General features: G+C 49.0%; 1 protein-coding gene across 1 annotated transcript in view; it reads left to right on the top strand.

Annotated features, from left to right (window-relative positions):
• Positions 1–15549, top strand: part of bop1 (BOP1 ribosomal biogenesis factor) — a 169312-nt gene that overhangs the window by 13728 nt on the left and 140035 nt on the right. The window contains exon 3 of the mRNA XM_038796475.1: positions 6048–6182. Coding sequence (XP_038652403.1) covers positions 6048–6182 — 135 coding nt within the window. The remainder of the gene's footprint in view (positions 1–6047; positions 6183–15549) is intronic.

Here is a 15549-nt window from a genome sequence, read left to right as displayed (position 1 = left end):
TCACTCTCGGAGTCCCATGTACCCACACAAAGCTCAAGATACTGCTAGTCACTCTCCGAAAGAAGGCCCTGGGGATAAAGATGGGTAGGCACTGAAAGAGGAACAAGAACCTCGGAAGCACCGTCATTTTGACGGACTGCACCGTCCCCGCCAACGACCATGGCAACATGTCCCATCTCTTGAACTCCTCCTCCATTTGATCTACAAGTCTGGTGAAATTATGTTTGTGAAGAGTCCCCCAGTCCTTGGCCACCTGCACCCCCAGGTACCTAAAACTCTCCCCTGCCCGCCTAAGCGGGAGCCTACCAATTCCTTTCTCCTGGTCTCCAGGGTGCACCACAAACACCTCACTCTTGCCTAAATTTAGTTTATAGCCTGAAAAGGTCCCAAACTCAGCTAGCAGCTCCATCACTCCCGGCATCCCTCCCACCGGGTCCGCCACATACAATAGCAGTTCATCGGCATACAACGACACCCTATGTTCCTCCCCACCTCACACTAAACTCTCCACCTCTCTGAATCCCTCAACGCCATCGCCAGCGGCTCGATTGCCAATGCAAACAACAAGGGGGACAGGGGGCAACCCTGCCTGGTCCCTCGGTAAAGCCGGAAGTACTCCGACCTCCTCCCATTCGTGGCCACGCACGCCATCGGGGCCTCATATAGCAGCCTCACCCATCTAATATACCCATCACCAAATCCAAACCTCCCCAACACCTCCCATAAGTACCCCCACTCCACTCTATCGAAGGCCTTCTCCGCATCCAGCGCCACCACTATCTCTGCCTACCCCTCAATCGCCGGCATCATGATGACATTCATAGAACATAGAACATAGAATGATACAGCGCAGTACAGGCCCTTCGGCCCTCGATGTTGCACCGACATGGAAAAAAACTAAAGGCCATCTAACCTACACTATGCCCTTTTCATCCATATGCTTATCCAATAAACTTTTAAATACCCTCAATGTTGGCGAATTCACTACTGTTGCAGGTAGGGCATTCCACGGCCTCACCACTCTTTGCGTAAAAAACCCACCTCTGACGTCTGTCCTATATCTATTACCCCTCAATTTAAGGCTATGTCCCCTCGTGCTAGCCACCTCCATCCGCGGGAGAAGGCTCTCGCTGTGATCATTTTGTGATCCCTCTGATCATTTTGTATGCCTCTATTAAGTCACCTCTTGACCTTTTTCTCTCTAACGAAAACAACCTCAAGTCCATCAGCCTTTCCTCATAAGATTTTCCCTCCATACCAGGCAACATCCTGGTAAATCTCCTCTGCACCCGTTCCAAAGCTTCCACGTCCTTCCTATAATGAGGCGACCAGAACTGTACGCAATACTCCAAATGCGGCCGTACTAGAGTTTTGTACAACTGCAACATGACCTCATGGCTCCGGAAAGCAATCCCTCTACCAATAAAGGCCAACACATCATAGGCCTTCTTCACAACCCTATCAACCTGGGTGGCAACTTTCAGGGATCTATGTACATGGACACCGAGATCCCTCTGCTCATCCACACTACCAAGAATTTTACCATTAGCCAAATATTCCGCATTCCTGTTATTCTTTCCAAAGTGAATCACCTCACACTTCTCCACATTAAACTCCATTTGCCACTCCATATCCCTAATCATATTATTCCTATCTAGATGATTATAAATCGTATCTTTTATAATCCTCTCCAAGACTTTACCCACCACAGACGTTAGGCTCACCGGCCTATAGTTACGGGGGTTATCTCTACTCCCCTTCTTGAACAAAGGGACCACATTTGCTATCCTCCAGTCCTCTGGCACTATTCCTGTAGCCAATGATGACCTAAAAATCAAAGCCAAAGGCTCAGCAATCTCTTCCCTGGCTTCCCAGAGAATCCTCGGATAAATCCCATCAGGCCCCGGGGACTTATCTATTTTCACCTTGTCCAGAATTGCCAACACTTCTTCCCTACGCACCTCAATGCCATCTATTCTAATAGCCTGGGTCTCAGCATTCTCCTCCACAATATTATCTTTTCCTGAGTGAATACTGACGAAAAGTATTCATTTAGTATCTCGCTTATCTCCTCAGCCTCCACACACAACTTCCCACCACTGTCCTTGACTGGCCCTACTCTTACCCTAGTCATTCTTTTATTCCTGACATACCTATAGAAAGCTTTTGGGTTTTCCTTGATCCTACCTGCCAAAGACTTCTCATGTCCCCTCCTTGCTCGTTTTAGCTCTCTCTTTAGATCCTTCCTCGCTTCTTTGTAACTATCAAGCGCCCCAACTGAAACTTCACGCCTCATCTTCACATAGGCCTCCTTCTTCCTCTTAACAAGAGATTCCTTATGCCTTTTTAACCACCTTATTTACCTGTCTTGCTGCCTTTTTGACTCATCTTCAATTTTATGCCAAAGTCTATTACGGGTTAAATATTCCACTCAGCCATAATTAATTCAGGAGCACAGTGATAATGTCAGTGGGGTAGTAATCCAGACCCAGGCTATGCCCTGGCGACAGGGTCACAGCAGCTGGTAGCATTTCAATTCAGTTAATATAACCTAGAATATAAAGCTGTCTTGAGTACTGATTACCATGACAACTATCCTGGATTATTGTAAAAATCCATCTGGTTCACGAATGTCTTTTAGAGAAGGAAATCTGTTGTCCTCACCTGGTCTGGCCTACATGTGGCTCTTGACTGCCCTCTGAAATGAACATAGAACAGTACAGCACAGTACAGGCCTTTCGGCCCACAATGTTGTGCCGACCATTTATCCTAATCTAAGATCAACCTAACCTACACCCCTTCAATTTACTGCTGTCCATGTGCCTGTCTAAGAGTCGCTTAAATGTCCCTAATGACTCTGACTCCACCACCTATGCTGGCAGTGCATTCCACACACCCACCAATCTGTGTAAAGAACCGACCTCTGACATCTCCCCGATACCTTCTTCCAATCACCTTAAAGTTATGTCCCCTTGTGATGGCCATTTCCGCATTGGGGAAAAGTCTCTGGCTATCCACTCTATCCATGCCTCTCACCACCTTGTACACCTCTATCAAGTCACCTCTCCTCCTTCTTCGCTCCGGTGAGAAAAGCCCTAGCTCCCTCAACCTTTCTTCATAAGAGATGCCCTCCAGTCCAGGCAGCATCCTGGTAAATCCCCTCTGCACCCACATCCTTCCTATAGTGAGGCGACCAGAACTGGACACAATATTCCAGTTGTGGTCTAACCCGGGTTTTATAAAGCTGCAGCAAAATCTCGCGGCTCTTAAACTCAATTCTCCCGTTAATGAAAGCCAACACACCATTCGCCTTCTTAATAACCCTATCAACCTGAGTGGCAACTTTGAGGGATCTATGTACGTGGATCCCAAGATCCCTTTGTTCCTCCACATTTCCAAGAATCCTGCCTCTAACCCTGTATTCAGCATTTAAAATAGACCTTCCAAAATGAATCACTTCACATTTATCTGGGTTGAATTCCACCTGCCAGTTCTCAGCCCAGCTCTGCATCCTGTCATGGTCCTGTTGTAACCTGCAACAGCCCTCGACACTATCTACAACACCACCGACCTTCATGACATCAGCAAACTTGCTAACCCACCCTTCCACGTCCTCATCCAAGTCATTTATAAAAACCACAAAGAGCAGAGGTCCCAGAACAGATCCTTGTGGGACACCACTGGTCACCGGCCTCCAGGCGGAATACTTTCCATCCACGACCACTCGCTGTCTTCTTTCGGCCAGCCAATTCTGTATCCAGACAGCCAAATTTCCCTGTATCCCGTGCCCCTAACTTTCTGAATGAGCCTACCATGGGGAACCTTATCAAATGCCTTACTGAAATCCATATACACCACATCCACTGCCCGACCTTCATCAATGTGTCTCGTTACATCCTCAAAGAATTTAATGAGGCTTGTGAGGCATGACCTGCCCCTCACAAAGCCATGCTGACTATCTTTAATCAAACTATGTTTTTCTAAATAATCATAAATCCTATCTCTCAGAATCCTTTCCAATATTTTGCTCTGATGTGGAGATGCCAGTGTTGGACTGGGGTGAGCACAGTAAGAAGTCTTACAACACCGGGTTAAAGTCCAACATGTTTGTTTCAAACTAGCTTTTGGAGAGGAAGGAGCAGTGCTCCGAAAGCTAGTGTTGGACTTTAACCTGGTGTTGTAAGACTTCTTAGAATATTTTGCTCACCACAGACATGAGACTGAAATGGATTTGGCTTTGTTTATTGTCATGTGTACTGAGGTACAGTGAAATGTATTTTTCTGCGAGCAGCTCAAACAGATCACTTAGTAGAAGAAAAGAAAATATGTTAAAGGGCAACACAAAATACACAGTGTAAATGCATAGACACCGGTGTCGGTGAAGCATACAGGAGTGTAGTATTAATCAGATCAGTCCATAAGAGGGTTGTTTACAAGTCTGGTAACAGCGGGGAAGAAGCTGTTTTTGAGTCTGTTCGTGCTGTTCTCAGACTGTTGTATCTCCTGCTCGATGGAAGAAATTGGAGAGTTAGCAAGCCGGGTGGGAGGGGTCTTTGATTATGCTGCCCGCTTTCCCCAGGCAGCGGGAGATGTAGATGGAGTCAATGGATGGGAGGCAGGTTTGTGTGATGGACTGGGCTGTGCTCACAACTCTCTGAAGTTTCTTGCGGTCTTGGGCTGAGCAGTTGCCATACCAGGCTGTGATGCAGCCAGATAGGATGCTTTCTATGTTGCATCTGTAAAAGTTGTTGAGAGTCAATGTGGACATGCCAAATTTCTTTAGTTTCCTGAGGAATTATAGGTGCTGTTGTGCTTTCTTGGTGGTAGAGCGGCGTGGGTGGACCAGGACAGATTTTTGGTGATGTGCACATCTAGGAATTTGACGTTGTCAACCATCTCCACCTTGGTTCCATGTCTGCGTGGGTTTCCTCCGGGTGCTCTGGTTTCCTCCCACAGTCCAAAGATGTGCAGGTTAGGTGGATTGGCCTTGATAAATTGCCCTTTCCAAGAACTGGCGCAACTCGATGGGCCGAATGGCCTCAACTGCACTGTAAATTCTATGATCTGTAATTCTATGATGCAGACAGGGGTGTGTACAGTACTTTGCTTCTTGAAGTCAAGGACCAGCTCTTTAGTTTTGCTGGTATTGAGGGAGATTGTTGTCGTAACATCATGCCACTAGGTTCTCTCGCTCGCTCTCGCTCGCTCGCTCTCTCTCTCTCTCTCCCCCCCCCCCCCCCCCCCCCCCCCCGTATTCTGACTCGTCGTTGTTCGAGATCCGACCTTTTGTCAGCAAACGTGTAGATGGAGTAGCAAGCCACTCAGTTTGAGGGTGATAGGTGAGTGAAGGTAACACAGACTGGCCTTGCCAGCAACAGTCACATTGCACAAAAGAAGGAAAAGAAAATTTAGTTCACAGCATTTGATTGGAAGCAGTTGGATCCCACACTGTCACATCGACATCCCACTCCATGACACAGGTTCAAGTTTCCACATGCTGTCCTGCTTGTTGCCTCATCGAAGACTACTTTTAAATATAAAATATATATACACAAATTTAATATTCACATTGGTTGGTTGAGATGCTGGTGAGGGCATCTTCTGAAGGATGTGGAGGAGTATTTTTTTAGGATGAAAGAATGGTTTATAACAATCTGCTTGTCTTCTATGGCATTGACATCCAAACTCTAGCCCATCTAGCTGCCTTCCTCCCACCCACCAAGCCTTAGTAATGCTGAGCAGTTAATGCAGTTTTTGGCAGCAGTACTGTACCAGACCTGGTGAATTTGCTCCTCACTCCGATTCAGTTGCAGGAAGAGTTGTTTATTCTTATCTGATCTGAAGCCAGCCCAGCCACAGACTGAAATTTAACTAAAATGAGCTACCTGGCTCCTGAACATGTCCACAGGGTGCAAACTGACAGTGACGATAGATCAACATATTGGATGGTTGCAGTAAACAATCTACTGCTTGTCCTATTGACCCACTTGCGCACAATGATTACAGCCTCTGTTTAAAAATATATTTTTTGTGGCTCTTTCTCCCAGATCAGCGAAGTTGCCAGGAAGGAGGAAGGTGAAAGCAACGGAAAGTTGGCCAAGTCGGACAGTATTGTGCGCCCAGAGCAGACAGTGTTGACTGCCCCAGGAGATGAGCATGAAGAGAACACTTCGGACGAGGAGGTAAGGAGGAACTCTTTCCTCACGAGTGCTTTTAACCATTTGGGTTGCTAATTTATGTGAATCAATACTTGGGTGAAGTTACACATTTTGATTCTGGACCAGTCCCATTGAAAGCTCACTCATATATTTGACACAATCCATTGGAGTCTTTTGCTTCTAGCACAAGGTTCCCATTGTTCAAATGCATACTGGACAATCGCCATTAGGGGCTGGTTTAACACAGTGGCCTAAACAGCTGGCTTGTAATGCAGAACAAGGCAGCAGCCTGGGTTCAATTCCCGTACCGGCCTGCCAGAACAGGCGCCGGAATGTGGCGACTAGGGATTTTTCACAGTAACTTCATTGAAGCCTACTCGTGACAATAAGTTATTATTATTTATTATTTCTCTCACTCTCACTCCTTCTCCTTCCCTTTCCTGCATTCTGACACATAATGGTGCAGTTCACAATTTGTTCCCTGGTACCTTGCTCAACTGGTGAGCCTTAGGCAATGCTGTTTATGGTGGTAGCTGTGGTTTCAGTGGTGGCGTGTTTATATCTTAGTCAGAAGGTTGTGGGTTTAGCAATCACTGTGCTACCGTGCGGGCAGCATGGTAGCATAGTGGTTAGCACTACTGCTTCACAGCTCCAGGGCCCCAGGTTCGATTCCCGACTTGGGTCACTGTCTGTGCAGAGTCTGCACGTTCTCCCCGTGTCTGCGTGGGTTTCCTCCGGGTGCTCCGGTTTCCTCCCACAGTCCAAAGATGTGCAGGTTAGGTGGATTGGCCATGCTAAATTGCCCTTAAGTGCCCAAAAAGGTTAGGTTGGGTTACGGGCATAAAGGGGATAGGATGGAGGTGTGGGGCTTAAAGAGGGTGCTTTCCAAGGGCCGGTGCAGACTCAATGGGCTGAATGGCCTCCTTCTGCACTGTAAATTCTATGATATGATGATCCAGACTGAGGGATTTTTGATCGGATGTGAAATCAAGGTGCCTTCTACCTTCTGGTGGATTTAGTAAGATCCAAGGGTATTCGGCGAGGTGGCTGGGGGAAGGTGAAGGCACACCCTTCTCTTGGTATCTTGGCTGATGTTTCTCCCTGAACCAACATCAATCACTAAACGATTCTCTGCTCATTACTGTCTGTGGGAGCATGCTGTGTGTGAATTAGCTGCTGTGTTTCCTCCATTATATTGGTACTACACTTCAAAAAATGGTGCACTGGCTTCGAAGTGCTCTGGGGACGTCCTGCGGTAATGACTGTGCAGTTATTGTCATCCCAGTCAATGCAAAAGCAACAAAAGAATGAATAACCAGATCATCTGTTTATGGTTATTTTTTATTCCTTTACGGGATCTGAGCATTTCTGGTTATTGCCCATCCCCGGTTGCCGTTCAGAAGGTAGTGGTGAGTTGCCTTCTTAAACCGCTGCCATCCTTCAGGTGTAGGTACACCCACTGTGCTGTTAGGGAGGGGATTCCAGGAGTTTGTCCCAGCGACAGCGATGGAATGGCGATATAATAATCTTTATTGTCACAAGTAGGCTTATATTAACACTGCAATGAAGTTACTGTGAAAAGCCCCTAGTCGCCGCACTCCGGCGCCTGTTCGGGTATACTGAGGAAGAATTCAGAATGTCCAATTCACCTAACAGAACGTCTTTCGGGACTAGTGGGAGGAAAGCGGAGCACCCAGAGGAAAGCCATGCAGACACGGGGAGAACGTGCAGACTCCGCACATATATTTCCAAGACAGGGTGAGAGTGGCTTGGAGGGGAACCTCCAGATGTTGGGGCTCCCAGGTATCTGTAACGGCCAATTGAGGCATCTTGGTGAGGAGACTGGGCAGAATTCGGTTCTGGAAATAATGCCATGGGATAATTTCTATCCACCTGAACAGGGAGCTGGTTTAGTTCCTCGGTACCTCTGACAGTGCAGCAGTCCCTCGGTACCTCTGACAGTGCAGCATTCCCTCGGTACCTCTGACAGTGCAGCATTCCCTCGGTACCTCTGACAGTGCAGCATCATCTCGGTACCTCTGACAGTGCAGCATCATCTCGGTACCTCTGACAGTGCAGCATCATCTCGGTACCTCTGACAGTGCAGCATCATCTCGGTACCTCTGACAGTGCAGCATCATCTCGGTACCTCTGACAGTGCAGCATTCCCTCGGTACCTCTGACAGTGCAGCATCATCTCGGTACCTCTGACAGTGCAGCATCATCTCGGTACCTCTGACAGTGCGGCATCATCTCGGTACCTCTGACAGTGCAGCATCATCTCGGTACCTCTGACAGTGCAGCATTCCCTCGGTACCTCTGACAGTGCAGCATACCCTCGGTACCTCTGACAGTGCGGCATTCCCTCGGTACCTCTGACAGTGCGGCATTCCCTCGGTACCTCTGACAGTGCAGCATCATCTCGGTACCTCTGACAGTGCAGCATCATCTCGGTACCTCTGACAGTGCAGCATTCCCTCGGTACCTCTGACAGTGCAGCATCATCTCGGTACCTCTGACAGTGCGGCACCATCTCGGTACCTCTGACAGTGCAGCAGTCCCTCGGTACCTCTGACAGTGCGGCATCATCTCGTTACCTCTGACAGTGCAGCATCGTCTCGGTACCTCTGACTGTGCGGCACCATCTCGGTACCTCTGACAGTGCGGCATTCCCTCGGTACCTCTGACAGTGCGGCATTCCCTCGGTACCTCTGACAGTGCAGCATTCCCTCAGGTACCTCTGACAGTGCAGCATCATCTCGGTACCTCTGACAGTGCAGCATCATCTCGGTACCTCTGACAGTGCAGCATCATCTCGGTACCTCTGACAGTGCAGCATCATCTCGGTACCGCTGACAGTGCGGCATCATCTCGGTACCTCTGACAGTGCAGCATTCCTTCGGTACCTCTGACAGTGCAGCATCATCTCGGTACCTCTGACAGTGCAGCATCATCTCGGTACCGCTGACAGTGCGGCATCATCTCGGTACCTCTGACAGTGCAGCATTCCTTCGGTACCTCTGACAGTGCAGCATCATCTCGGTACCTCTGACAGTGCGGCATCATCTCGGTACCGCTGACAGTGCGGCATCATCTCGGTACCTCTGACAGTGCAGCATTCCCTCGGTACCTCTGACAGTGCAGCATTCCCTCGGTACCTCTGACAGTGCAGCACCATCTCGGTACCTCTGACAGTGCAGCATTCCCTCGGTACCTCTGACAGTGCAGCATCATCTCGGTACCTCTGACAGTGCAGCATCATCTCGGTACCTCTGACAGTGCAGCATCATCTCGGTACCTCTGACAGTGCAGCATCATCTCGGTACCTCTGACAGTGCGGCATCATCTCGGTACCTCTGACAATGCGGCATCATCTCGGTACCTCTGACAGTGCGGCATTCCCTCGGTACCTCTGACAGTGCAGCATCATCTCGGTACCTCTGACAGTGCAGCATAATTTCGGTACCTCTGACAGTGCAGCATCATCTCGGTACCTCCGACAGTGCAGCATCATCTCGGTACCTCCGACAGTGCAGCATTCCCTCGGTACCTCTGACAGTGCAGCATTCCCTCGGTACCTCTGACAGTGCAGCATTCCCTCGGTACCTCTGACAGTGCAGCATTCCCTCGGTACCCCTGACAGTGCAGCATTCCCTCGGTACCTCTGACAGTGCAGCATTCCCTCGGTACCTCTGACAGTGCAGCATTCCCTCGGTACCTCTGACAGTGCAGCATTCCCTCGGTACCTCTGACAGTGCAGCATCATCTCGGTACCTCTGACTGTGCGGCACCATCTCGGTACTTCTGACAGTGCGGCACCATCTCGGTACCTCTGACAGTGCAGCATCATCTCGGTACCTCTGACAGTGCAGCATCATCTCGGTACCTCTGACAGTGCAGCATTCCCTCGGTACCTCTGACAGTGCAGCATCATCTCGGTACCTCTGACAGTGCAGCATCATCTCGGTACCTCTGACAGTGCAGCATTCCCTCGGTACCTCTAACAGTGCAGCATCATCTCGGTACCTCTGACAGTGCATCATTCCCTCGGTACCTCTGACAGTGCATCATTCCCTCGGTACCTCTGACAGTGCAGCACCATCTCGGTACCTCTGACAGTGCATCATTTCCTCGGTACCTCTGACAGTGCAGCATTCCCTCGGTACCTCTGACAGTGCAGCATTCCCTCGGTACCTCTGACAGTGCAGCATTTCCTCGGTACCTCTGACAGTGCAGCATCATCTCGGCACCTCTGAAAGTGCAGCATTCCCTCGGTACCTATGACAGTGCATCATTCCCTCGGTACCTCTGACAGTGCGGCATCATCTCGGTACCTCTGACAGTGCGGCATCATCTCGGTACCTCTGACAGTGCTGCATCATCTCGGTACCTCTGACAGTGCAGCATTCCCTCGGTACCTCTGACAGTGCAGCATCATCTCGGTACCTCTGACAGTGCAGCATTCCCTCGGTACCTCTGACAGTGCGGCATCATCTCGGTACCTCTGACAGTGCAGCATCATCTCGGTACCTCTGACAGTGCAGCATTCCCTCGGTACCTCTGACAGTGCGGCATCATCTCGGTACCTCTGACAGTGCAGCATCATCTCGGTACCTCTGACAGTGCAGCATTCCCTCGGTACCTCTGACAGTGCAGCATCATCTTGGTACCTCTGACAGTGCAGCATTCCCTCGGTACCTCTGACAGTGCGGCATTCCCTCGGTACCTCTGACAGTGCATCATTTCCTCGGTACCTCTAACAGTGCAGCATTCCCTCAGTACCTCTGACAGTGCAGCATTCCCTCGGTACCTCTGACAGTGCAGCATTCCCTCGGTACCTCTGACAGTGCATAATTTCCTCGGTACCTCTAACAGTGCAGCATTCCCTCGGTACCTCTGACAGTGCAGCATTCCCTCGGTACCTCTGACAGTGCAGCATTCCCTCGGTACCTCTGACAGTGCAGCATTCCCTCGGTACCTCTGACAGTGCAGCATTTCCTCGGTACCTCTGACAGTGCAGCATTCCCTCGGTACCTCTGACAGTGCATCATTCCCTCGGTACCTCTGACAGTGCGGCATTCCCTCGGTACCTCTGACAGTGCATCATTCCCTCGGTACCTCTGACAGTGCGGCATCATCTCGGTATCTCTGACAGTGCATCATTTCCTCGGTACCTCTAACAGTGCAGCATTCCCTCGGTACCTCTGACAGTGCAGCATTCCCTCGGTACCTCTGACAGTGCAGCATTCCCTCGGTACCTCTGACAGTGCAGCATCATCTCGGTACCTCTGACAGTGCAGCATCATCTCGGTACCTCTGACAGTGCGGCATCATCTCGGTACCTCTGACAGTGCAGCATTCCCTCGGTACCTCTGACAGTGCAGCATCATCTCGGTACCTCTGACAGTGCAGCATTCCCTCGGTACCTCTGACAGTGCAGCATCATCTCGGTACCTCTGACAGTGCAGCATTCCCTCGGTACCTCTGACAGTGCATCATTCCCTCGGTACCTCTGACAGTGCGGCATCATCTCGGTACCTCTGACAGTGCAGCATCATCTCGGTACCTCTGACAGTGCATCATTTCCTCGGTACCTCTAACAGTGCAGCATTCCCTCGGTACCTCTGACAGTGCAGCATTCCCTCGGTACCTCTGACAGTGCAGCATTCCCTCGGTACCTCTGACAGTGCAGCATTTCCTCGGTACCTCTGACAGTGCAGCATCATCTCGGTACCTCTGACAGTGCAGCATTCCCTCGGTACCTCTGACAGTGCAGCATTCCCTCGGTACCTCTGACAGTGCAGCATCATCTCGGTACCTCTGACAGTGCAGCATTCCCTCGGTACCTCTGACAGTGCAGCATCATCTCGGTACCTCTGACAGTGCAGCATTCCCTCGGTACCTCTGACAATGCAGCATCATCTCGGTACCTCTGACAGTGCAGCATTCCCTCGGTACCTCTGACAGTGCATCATTCCCTCGGTACCTCTGACAGTGCAGCATTCCCTCGGTACCTCTGACAGTGCAGCATTCCCTCGGTACCTCTGACAGTGCAGCATTCCCTCGGTACCTCTGACAGTGCAGCATTCCCTCGGTACCTCTGACAGTGCAGTATTTCTTCGGTGTTGGCTCGGGTTACATCCAAGACTTGAACCCATAAACCCACCAACTGAGTCAAGCTGTTGTTTGTATCCTGCTGTTCTACTTTGGGACAGTGGGGTGCTCCATAATTCCAAACTGCATCATCTTAGTTTTAGTCAACTGAAGAGGAACAGGTGATATGTTGCCTCTATTTGTTGCTGACCAATTTACCCTCCTTATATCATGAAGCCGTTGATTCTCTTTTTCGCTGTTTTGCAGTTATATGGATCTCGTACATCCCTGGTACTTCAGGGCTGTGTATTACTCCATAATAATTCACCATAACACGTAGGAGCAGAAATTGGCCACTCGGCCCATCGCGTCTGCTGCACCATTTTCTGAGATCATGGCTGATCTCATTGTACACGCACACGTTCCCACCAGCACACATCGTGCATGAGGGTGACAACTCCAGTAAACGTTGTTTTCCTCAATCCCTTCTCAGAAACTAGGAACATTGTGGCCTGACCCTGTGATCAGCTAGCTCCACTCAGTGCTGGGAATAAAGCTTGGACCAGCCTGTGTTCAGCAGCTTGGCTACTCACTGTGCTCTCAGCCTATCTCCTCCATTGACGGCACAGCTCCCCTTGTGGTGCTTGCCCTCATTGCTTCAAGTCTCCTTCGGCTCCAGACAGAGCCTCTACCCCACTGTTCTGACAGTTTCTAATAGCCACTCCTCACACCCACTGTGTACCTTCATCCCTGAATGGTGAGGTTTTCGTTCCTGACATCTGGTTTTGCTGTAGACGCTCCAGGGAGGATTTGTGTACTTTCCTGTGTTGGGTATACTTCCTGTGGGACTTGGTGTCAGCAGTTAACACTGCTGGATTAGGTGTTCTTTCTGTACTGAATCTCCTTGGGACGAGTGTTACTGGTCTGTCCCCTGCTGGTGTTGAGGATGTTTGCAGATTTTGGATCTGTTTAGTCTAGTTTCTGGTGTTGAATTCAAATTCTCTCCTCCCACCTTCGGTTTGTTCCCTGTTATGGTTTGAACAGACGTTCTGATTTCTGTTGGGGAGCTAACTACAGCTGTCAAAAGAACTGCAGTTTAAAAACTCTATTGTGTCATTCTTGTAAAGGTTTGATCCCAGCAGGGAACTTGGCTTGTCATGTTAAATAAACTCTGCCATCGTCAAGACGGTCTGAGAAATTGTGTCTCCCTCATGTCTGGTGTGACACTGCATAGATTTTATCTGTAAATCGGATCATATAATTGCAGCTAAACTGATTGAGATATGTTTCTGTCTGTAAAACAAAGGGTCCATAGAATCTTTGAAGTTTATAGCACAGGAGGAGACCACTTGGCCCATCGTGTCTGTTCTGCCTGTGTTAGAACGATCCAAAGCGAACCTATTTAATTAGATTTGTGCCAGTCGTTTTGCCCGTGGGTCAATTTAGGTTTGTCTCGATAGCCTTTGTCCATGTCCAAGCCGTGAAGAACTGTGTTTTGAATTACCATTATCCACAGCATGAAGAAAGTGCTTTCTGTCCCCTATAGAGCCACACATTTTGAGAATTAAGTTGGACAGAGCTTCCTTGGCAACATTTGTGGGTTAGATGTGTACCATAAACTGTAATATGTGCACACGTTCCCTTGCTCTGCCTGCTTTTGATTGGCTGCTAACATCTGAATGGAGTTTGGGTGAAAATTGGCCATGATCTAATGGATGTCAGATTCGGCTCGACAGAGGAGGCCCAGTGTACGTGCTTAGATGTCGTGGGTGCAGGTGGACTGCAGTTTCTCAATGTTGCTTGCTCGATTACAAATCCAGGCACGCTTTGTAGATTCACAGATTCTTCCAACAATAATGTGTATTTATTTTTTTATATGACAATCTGGTAGATGCATGGAGTCCATTACCGATATTCCAGATTTATTTATTAGCTGAACTAAAATTTTCCAGCTGCCATGGTGGGGTTTGAACTCCGTTACTCTTATATAGCACCTTTAACACAGTTAAATGTTCCACAGTACTTCGCAGTAGTGATTATCAGGCAAAGATTTGACCACAGAAAATGTATTGTAACTGGAACGCTCAGTTAACTTCTTTTGGCAATATATTTGTGTATTCCTTCTTGTATTGTTTGGATTTTTTCTTGTGTTCCTTCTTGTATTGTTGCCCTGGATCACTTCAGGAGCATCAAGAGTGGGGACTGGAGTCAGAAGCAGCCCAGAGTGAATATGGTGGCAGGTTAGCATTCAATGGCATTACCATCGCTAAATCCTTACTGTCAACATCCTAGGCGTTACAATTGAACCAGAAACTGACTGGACCAGTCATATAAATACCATGACTCCCAGACCAGATCAGAGGCTAGGAATCCTCTGGCGAGTAACTTAATCCCTCAAAGCTTGTCCAACATCTACAAGGTACAAGTCAGGAGTGTGATGGAATGCTCCCCACTTGGCTGGATGAATGCAACTCCAACAACACTGAAGAATCTCCACACCATCCAGGACAAAGTAGCCCACTTGATTGCCCCCCCCTTCCATAAACATTCACTCCTTCCACCACCAACGCAAAGTAGCAGCCATGTGCACCATCTACAAGATGCACTGTTGGAACTCTCCAAGGTTACTTAGGCAACACCTTCCAAACCCACGACCACTGCCATCTAGAAGGACAAGGGCAGCAGATACCTGGGAACCCCACCACCTGGAGGCTCCCCTCCCAGTCACTCACCACCCTCACCAGACTTGGAAATATATCGCCGTTCCTTCACTGTCGCTGAGTCAAAATCCTGGAACTCCCTCCCCAATAGCACAGTGGGTGTACCTAAAACTCTGGGTCTGCAGCGGTTCAAGAAGGCAGCTCATCACTACCTTCTGAAGGGCAACTAGGGGTGGGCAATAAATGCTGATCTAACCAGCGAGGTCCACACCCTGTAAAATAAATACAAAATTCACTTCCTCCAACGTGGTTGACTTTTAATGCCCACAGGAATGGGCAATAAATGCTGGTCCAGCCAGAGACGCCCACATCCCATGAACGAATAATAAAAAAACAAGGAGAATGGTTGTTTTGGTTAGTGACCAAGTTTAGGTGAGAGGACCAAGTCCCACATTGACACCTTGTTGACAATAGCTCCAGTGGAGTTTCTGATTTATGGCCATTCTACATTAATGTGTGGAAATGATAGACTATCTGGGAGAGGGAGACAAGTAAAAATGTTACTGAGAGGTTAACGAGGCCCAAGTCGAATGTTTTTCAGACTTTTCCATTATCTGTCTTAGTTCTGTATCCTCACT

This window comes from Scyliorhinus canicula, chromosome 5 (genome assembly GCF_902713615.1).
Source record: "Scyliorhinus canicula chromosome 5, sScyCan1.1, whole genome shotgun sequence".
NCBI classification, from domain to species: domain Eukaryota; kingdom Metazoa; phylum Chordata; class Chondrichthyes; order Carcharhiniformes; family Scyliorhinidae; genus Scyliorhinus; species Scyliorhinus canicula.
The sequence above is the reverse complement of the archived record's forward strand: the minus strand, read 5'-3'. Positions and strand labels throughout refer to the sequence as shown.